An 8011-nucleotide genomic window follows, 5' to 3' on the forward strand; every position below is an offset into this window, starting at 1 on the left:
AAAACAAGAGCCCCTTTGAGGCAGGTTGGGAATGCTATGATAGTGTCATTTTTAGAGTTGAAGAAACTGAGGTTCAGAAAGGTGATGTGACTTGCGCCAGGTCGCCTGAATAATTGATGAGGGAGACTTGGGTTTCCATGTGATTCCACGTGACTGATAGCACATGCTCTGAACCCACAGCGCAGGACTCTGCTCACACTGGCTCTGCTCACACTGGCTCCGCTATTCCTTGGCTGTGTGACACTGAGCAAGTCAACACTGCTGCTGAGTCTTGCTTTTTCTTATCTGTAAGATAGGGCTGCCTGTCTCTTTTCAGAGTGCCCTTTGTGTCTCACGGCTTGGGGACTTTTTTCAGCGGTGAGAATAGGAAGCAGAAGCTATTTGAAGACAACCCGTCTTCCTGTCTTTTCCTGAGAACCTGAGTGCAGTGAGAAGGTTAGGCCACGTGGGTGGCAGGTGGGGAGAGAAGAGTGTCCATCTGCCATCCACAGCCAAGGGGAGAGGAGAGATTGTCCTTGGCTGGGAGGGGGCCAGAGGTCATGGGCACCTGGACTCTGCTTTCTGGAGAGATGGTGGGACCTCTTGGGAAAGTCACTGGGTGATCCTGGATATCAAAATGAGACACAGTGGTTTCAGGTCTTACAAAGAATCTAGACTCCAGCATGCCAGGGAAGTGGGCAAGGCTGGACTTCAGACAGTCAAGCCCATTTGGGCAATGGGCATTCATCGTAGGAGGACCCAGGAGCCTCCGTCACGCTTACGTTCTGTGTGTCCTCTGGGTCAATGTGCGTGGCTGGGGGTGGGAGTGAGGGAAACTCAGTGCACTTGGACATTTCATTTCCTCCTAGCCCGATAGGATGAGGCTCAGAGTCCTATTGAATGCTATTTAATCTGAATAAAGGGAAGACCATTTTACGCACACCTGAGGGCGTGCAGTAAGAGTGACTGATACTGTAAAATGAGGAGGGAAGCGATGGGGCTGGCACTGGAGGGCTCTGCTTGACTGAGCCAGGCTGCCATTTTCCCGTCTTCACTGCCTTAGCCTGGCCTTAGCCGGCCAAAGGGTAAAGAATACACTTCACCTGCCCAGGGCAGGTGAGGGGATCTTTCTGGTAAGCCACAAGGTGGTTAAAGAGCTGGGGCCAGGATTACTGGGACTCCACCTCCTGAGGTCTCCCTGAACTTCTCCCCAGCCACCGTCCTGGCTTTCATGCTGCCAACGTGTCTACTTGTCACTCATTCGAGGGAAAAGCAGCCAGGCCTCATTTTATCCTCATCTCAAATCCACAGCAAGAGCAGAGGGGGTGAAGATCAAACTCTCCACCACAGCCATTCCTGAGCCCTGTGCCGCTGCCCTCCCTGTGCTCGCATCAGACAGTTGACCCTGGCAACAAGCCTGTGAGTGACTGTCTCAGGCCCGTATTTCTCAGAAGAGGAAGCTGAGTGGTAGAGAAATGAGTGATTTGCCTGAGGCCATTGAGCTTCCAGTGGCAGAGCTGGGATTCAGACCTGGACGCTGACCCCAGGGCACACTGGAAAATATTGCTCTTCCCTCTGCTGAGTAGAACTTACTCCAGAACAGACCCCTGGCCTGCTGAGTCCAGTGTGCCCCTAACACTACCTTGTGGTCTCCCCATCTATAAAATGAGTGCACGGGACTCACCTGGTCATCTCAAAGGCCTCTGCCAGCCCTTGTCCTTTCCTGACCCCCATCTACTGCTACAGTCCACACCTTGTAAGGCAGGATAGCCTGGTGGCTGAAGGGTGGGCCTCGAAGCCAGACTGCCTAGGCTCAAGCCAATACTCTCATTCAATGCCCGCGTGATTTCAGGTGAGTCACCTAGCCTCCACCTATCAAGTGGGCCATAGTGATAGCGCCTACTGCATACAGCTGTTGTGAGGATTAAATAAATCAAACCACTAAAGGCTCTCAGGGCAGCGCCTGGCACACAGTAAGGCCATCTGTGTGTATGTGTAATTCTTGTCTCTCTAATGAAATGAAAGCCAAAGTCCTGATTCTTGGTCCTAGGGGGAGGATGCCAGCCCTGAGCATTCCTGCGAATGGTCCTCCACAACCCCAGGTGTCCTGAAATGACATCTATCCCCTGCCCCAGACAGGCCCACCTGGCTTCTCGTGTCCCTGGAGGGAAGGGATAAGGTAAGAATACAGGTTTTGGCCAGGCGCAGTGGCTCACACCTGTAATCCCAGCATTTTGGGAGGCCAAGGTGGGCGGATCACCTGAAGTCGGGAGTTCCAGACCAGCCTGGCCAATATGGTAAAACCCTGTCTCTACTAAAAATACAAAAATTAGCCGGGCGTGATAGTGCACACCTGTAATCCCAGCTCCACGGGAGGCTGAGGCAGGAGAATCGCTTGAACCTGGGAGGCAGAGGTTGCAGTGAGCCGAGATCGCGCCACTATACTTTAGCCTGGTCAACAGAGCAAAACTCTGTCTCAAAAACAAACAAACAAACAAACAAACAAAAAACAAAAAAGCATACAGGTTTTGTGGAATGAGGAAGAAGCCTAAAATAAACAACAAAAAAAGCTACTTACGGTTGTGTTGTGGGTGACTGGGCACCGGGAGCTGCTGGGGGCTGAGGAGTCCCAATTGTTTTCTGTCCTCTCCCAGGACCTGGCCCTGGGTGCCACTCAGAGCACCTGTTGAGTGCCACCCCCAAGCCAGCTTTCTCTTGCTTTTGTACTTTCTCACAGATGAGTGAGTGTGAGGAGGTCTGGCCTTCCGTGCCTGTTACCACTTCCCCTCCAGGTCCCTGGTGCCACAATGCTCTTGGCCCTGCGGTTGAGTCCTCTCTCACAACGAACTCTGGCCAGGGTGAGGCATGGGCCTAGACCCTGGAGTCAAAGGACTTGGGTTCTAATCCAGCCTCATTAAGATGTTGATTCACTTAACCTCCCTAAAGGCAAGTTTCTTTATCTGTAAAATGAGGATAATGCACCAGCATTACAATAGATCACCTAAAAGGACATGCCATTCCAATACCTCTTCACCACTAGGCCAGAGCTTTGACATGCAAATGCATACAGGTAGATTAACATAATGGGTGATGGGTCCTGGTGTGGGGCAATAGGGAGTGGTGGGGACTGTGGGTAATAAGGGGAACACAGGATCCAAGTGGAAACGCCTGGCTGGAACTGAGAGATACCTGACCCTCTCCCCTGGTCCAGCTAAGTATCTGCCCCACACCCCAGACCCTGATCTGGGCCAGTGGAGAGGGGCAGGTACCTCTTAGTTCCAGCCAACATTTTCTCCTTGGGAGTACAGGCAAACTGTCAGATGTTCCAAGCATTTGGAAGTTGTGCTGTATTTTCCAAGAGATACCGGAAATTTTGACTTATGTGATAACTTCCTCTGTGTGTGTGTGTGTGTGTGTTTTGTTTGTTTGTTTGTTTGTTTTTGTTTTGAGACAAGTCTTGCTCTGTTGCCCAGGCTGGAGTACAATGGCGCCATCTCAGCTCACTGCAACCTCTGCCTCCTGGGTTCAAGCAATTCTCCTGCCTCAGCCTCCCAAGTAGCTGGGACTACAGGTGCGCGCAACCACCTCCAGCTAATTTTTGTAGTTTTAGTAGAGATGGGGTTTTGCCATGTTGGCCAGGCTAGTCTTGAACTCCTGACCTCAAGTGATCCGCCCACCTTGGCCTCCCAAAGTGCTAGGATTACAGGTGTGAGTCACCACGGCCAGCCGCCTCCTGATTATTTTATTTTATTTTTTTGAGGCAGGGTCTCTCTCTGTTGCCCAGGCTGCAGTACAGTGGCATGATCATAGTTCACTGCAGCCTCAACTTCCTGGGTTCCAGTGATCCTCCCACCTCAGCCTTCCAAGTAGCTGGCAGTACAGGCATGTGCCACCATACCCAGCTATTTGTTTAAAATTGTTTGTATAGATGGGGGTCTCACTATGTTGCCTAGGCTGGTTTTGAACTCCTGGGCTCAAGCAATCCTCCCGCCTCAGTCTCCAAAAGTGTTGGGATTACAGGCATGAGCCACCGTGCTCAGCCAGTTGCCAATTTTAGAATGTCAAGCCGAAAGTCACACCTTTAAAAAATGATATGTGAGTCAAACAAAACATTATCTTCAGTTTATATTTATTAGGGAGTGTGTCCCTAATGTCCAGTCCTGGGCTGGACATAAATACTCGGGTATGGAATCTGATACAGTTCCAGTGTCCTCATATCCACTATCAGATAAAATATGTAATGAGATGCCATTATATTCTGATTATGGCAAAGTTTTTGCCCTTGTAAACTCATGGCCTATGATTATCTCATCAGATTCTCTCACTAACTGCTCCCCACACCCCAGACCCTGATCTGGGCCAATGAAGAAAGATTTTGCCCCTGAGGTAGAGTTGCAAGATTCCTTAAGTAAAAAATAAACACAACAATAGTTGAGACATTCAGGCACTAAAAATTACTTGTTGCTTATCTGTGATTAGAATACTTATCTGGGCGTGGTGGCTCATGTCTGTTATCCCAGCACTTTGGGAGGCAGAGGCAGATGGACTGCCTGAGCTCAGGAGTTCAAGACCACCTTGGGCAACATGGTGAAACCTCGTCTCTACTAAAATACAAAAAATTAGCTGGGTGTGGTGGTGCGCAGTTGTAGTCCCAGCTACTCGGGAGGCTGAGGCACGAGAATTGCTTCAGCCACAGAGGTGGAGGTTACAGTGAGCGAGATCGCCTTACTGTACTCCAGCTTGGGCTCCAGAGTGAGACTCTGTCTCAAAAAAAAAAAAAAAAGAATGTAACCAGGCATTCTCTGTCTTATCTGGCAACACCACCCAGAGGGGATACTTGGCAATATCTGGAGACATTTTTGGTTGTCACAATCTGGCGGAGGAATTCTACTGACACCTGCTAGGTAGAGGCCAGGAATGCTGCTAACCATTCTGCAATGCACAGGACAGCCCTACAGCAAGGCATATCCAGCTCAAAATGCTAACATGCAAACCCTGGTCTGGACTTAGTGCTGGCTCCTTCAGCGCAAAGCCATTGTTGGGAAGGGCCTTTAATTTGATCATTAGTCCCTTTGGGAAATGGAACAGTAACAGCCTCCAGCCCTTGCATTTCTCCCAAGAGCAAGACATTAGTGGTGAGGAATGGGACAGAGAGCCCCAGGTGCCAAGAAAGAGGAAAAGAAGACCAGAAGGAGCTGGGGAGTGGGGGCCGCCTGCAGCCTACATCAGACTCCTATCTGGGCTGGAATTGGAGACCCAGGGATGAGCTGGAAGAGATCTAGCAGATACTTCCACCATCCTGAATCCTAGACCTCTGGCCTTGAGAAAGCCCCACATGGGGAAGAAGAGTGAGGCTGTCCCTAAACGCCTGGTCCTCCATTGCAGCCCGAAGCATGTAATTGGAGGTCGAAGGCATGAATGAGTGAAGGAATGAAGGAAGAAGGAAGAAAGAAAAGAAGTTACTGAAAGTTCAAGTGGAAGGAACATTAGGAAGCTGAGTTATTGTGTAGTCTCTGCCATTGCCTGGCTCAGCAACAAGTTACTTCCTGTATCTGTTCTCAATTTCTCCATTCCTGAAATGAGGAAGTTGGAGATAACAGGTGCCCCTGAAACGCCTGAGTGCATCGAAGTCACCCATAGGGCCTGTTAAAACACAGATTGGGGCCAGGCGAGGTGGCTCATGCCAGTAATCCCAGCATTTTGGGAGGCTGAGACGGGAGGAGGTCTTGCCGGAGCTCAGGAGTTTGAGCTTACAGTGAGCTCTGATCATGCTACTGCGCTCCAGGCTGGGTGACAGAGAGAGAACCTTGACTCTTAAAAACAAAACCCCAAAACAGATTGCTGGGCCCCACTCCTAGAGATTCTGTTTCAGTATTTTGGGGTGGGGCCCAAGAATCTGCATGTCTAACGAATTCCCAGGGGAGGCAGATGCTGTGGGTCCTTGGACTCCCTGTGGGCAGCACTGGACAAGAGGATCAGTAAGGAAGCTGCAGGATCTCTAAGTCCCCTGGGCGGGGCTGATGGGCCCACAGAGGAAGTCTGTTTTCTTTTCTCCCTGGGAGGGCCAGGAGCATTTGTAGGTGAGGGTTTAGCAGATGGTTTTCTCGGCTCCTTGGGTAGAGCTGGCCTCAGCAGCCCTTGTACTGTGAGATGCCGCCATCTACAGGATGGATCTACCCCATGCTGGGGCCAAGTGCTGTCATATTGAGGGTCTGATCTGAGGAGGAACATTCCTGAGAGGTATACTTTTCCTGTCAGGCCACAGGGAAGCAGTCTTTGCACTGTCTGAACCAATTTACCCTAAGATGATTCAAAGCCGGGCATGGGGCCGGGCGCGGTGGCTCAAGCCTGTAATCCCAGCACTTTGGGAGGCCGAGACGGGCGGATCACGAGGTCAGGAGATCGAGACCATCCTGGCTAACACGGTGAAACCCCGTCTCTACTAAAAAAAAAATACAAAAAACTAGCCGGGCGAGGTAGCGGGCGCCTGTAGGGGAGGCTGAGGCAGGAGAATGGCGTGAACCCGGGAGGCGGAGCTTGCAGTGAGTGGAGATCGTGCCACTGCACTCCAGCCTGGGCGACAGAGCGAGACTCCGTCTCAAAAAAAAAAAAAAAAAAAAAGCCGGGCATGGTGGCTCCCATTTGTAATCCCAGGACTGTGGGAGACCGAGGAGGAAGGGTTGCTTGAGCCCAGGAGTTCGAGACCAGCCCAGGCAACATAGCAAGACCCTGTCTCTACAAAAAATAAAAAATTAGCTGCACATAGCAATGTATGCCTGTAGTCCCAGCTACTAGGGAGGCTGAGGCAGGAGGATCATGTGAGCCCAGGAGGTCAAGGCTGCAATGAGCCATGATCTGCACCACTGCACTCCAGCTTGGGTGATGGAGCAAAAAAAAAAAGATTATTCAGTTTCCAGTGTACATGTTGGTGCCTGAATTAACTTGGGAAAATAAAATAAAATGTATCTGCAATCATATGGGATAACATATTTTCACCAAAACTGTTGTTATGTTTTGCCTTTTAAACCCTGCTATACAGTATTCCTTTTAAAATATTAATTTTTTAGAATTGTCAAAAATTGTACCCATTTAACATGTACAATGTGATGTTCTGTAATATACATATACATTGTAGAATGGCTAAATTGAACCAATAAGCATATGCATTACCTCATATACTTATTTTTGTGGTGAGAACACTTAAAATCTACTCTCTATCGTTTTCAAGAATATAATCCATTGGGCCAGGTGGGGTGACTCATGCCTGTAATCCCAACACTTTGGGAGGCCAAGGCAGGCAGATTGCTTGAGGTCAGGAGTTCGAGACCAGCCTGGCAAACATAATGAAACCCCATTTCTACTAAAAACTAGAAAAATTAGTCGGGTGTGGTGGTGGGTGCCTATAATCCCAGCTACTCAGGAGGCTGAGGCAGGACAATCGCTTGAAGCTGGGAAGCAGAGGTGGCAGTGAGCCGAGATTGCACCACTGCACTCCAGACTGGTCAACAGAGCAAGACTCTGTCTCAAAAAAAAAAAAAAAAAAACAAATCCATCAGATCCAAATTTTGCCCATTTGTCAGGCCTTTTTTCCCCCAATTATGAAAGTAAACAGAAGCAGTCCGGGTGTGGTGGCTCACGCCTGTAATGCCAGCACTCTGGGAGGCCGAGGCAGGCAGATCACTTGAGGTCAGGCGTTCGAGACCAGCCTGGCCAACATGGTGAAACCCCATCTCTAATAAAAATACAAAAATTAGCCGGGCATGGTGGTGGGCACCTATAATTCCAGGTACTCAAGAGGCTGAGGCAGGAGAATCGCTTGAACCCGTGGGGCAGAAGTTGCAGTGAGCCGAGATTGTGCCATTTCACTCCAGCCTGGGCGACAGAGCGAAACTCCGTTTCAGGAAAAAAAAAAAAAAAGAAAAGAAAGAAAGTAAACAGAAGTAACCAACATGTGCCACGTCAAAAAGGAAGCAAAGTAAGGCTTATAACGTGACCATTTTGTAGATTAGAAAGCATCTGTATATACAAGAGT

At 49.6% G+C, this 8011-nt stretch overlaps 2 protein-coding genes across 3 annotated transcripts in view; both read right to left on the reverse strand.

The window, feature by feature from the left end:
• LOC105538121 (BTB/POZ domain-containing protein 6-like) overlaps window positions 1-1020 on the reverse strand; it is an 11332-nt gene extending 10312 nt beyond the window's left edge. Inside the window, 1 exon segment of the mRNA XM_011977909.1 lies at window positions 923-1020. Within this exon segment, the coding sequence (XP_011833299.1) occupies window positions 923-1020 (98 nt within the window).
• CNR2 (cannabinoid receptor 2 (macrophage)) overlaps window positions 1-8011 on the reverse strand; it is a 105550-nt gene that overhangs the window by 55992 nt on the left and 41547 nt on the right. Inside the window, exon 1 of one of the 2 annotated variants that reach the window (XM_011977841.1) lies at window positions 2558-2687. The exons of the other annotated variant lie outside the window; for it this stretch is intronic. The gene's annotated coding sequence lies outside the window, so the exon portion shown is untranslated. Of the gene's footprint in view, window positions 1-2557; window positions 2688-8011 lie in introns of those variants that run through there. 2 annotated transcript variants of the gene reach the window in all.

This window comes from Mandrillus leucophaeus, unplaced genomic scaffold, assembly GCF_000951045.1.
Source record: "Mandrillus leucophaeus isolate KB7577 unplaced genomic scaffold, Mleu.le_1.0 Scaffold185, whole genome shotgun sequence".
Taxonomy (NCBI): Eukaryota; Metazoa; Chordata; class Mammalia; order Primates; family Cercopithecidae; genus Mandrillus; species Mandrillus leucophaeus.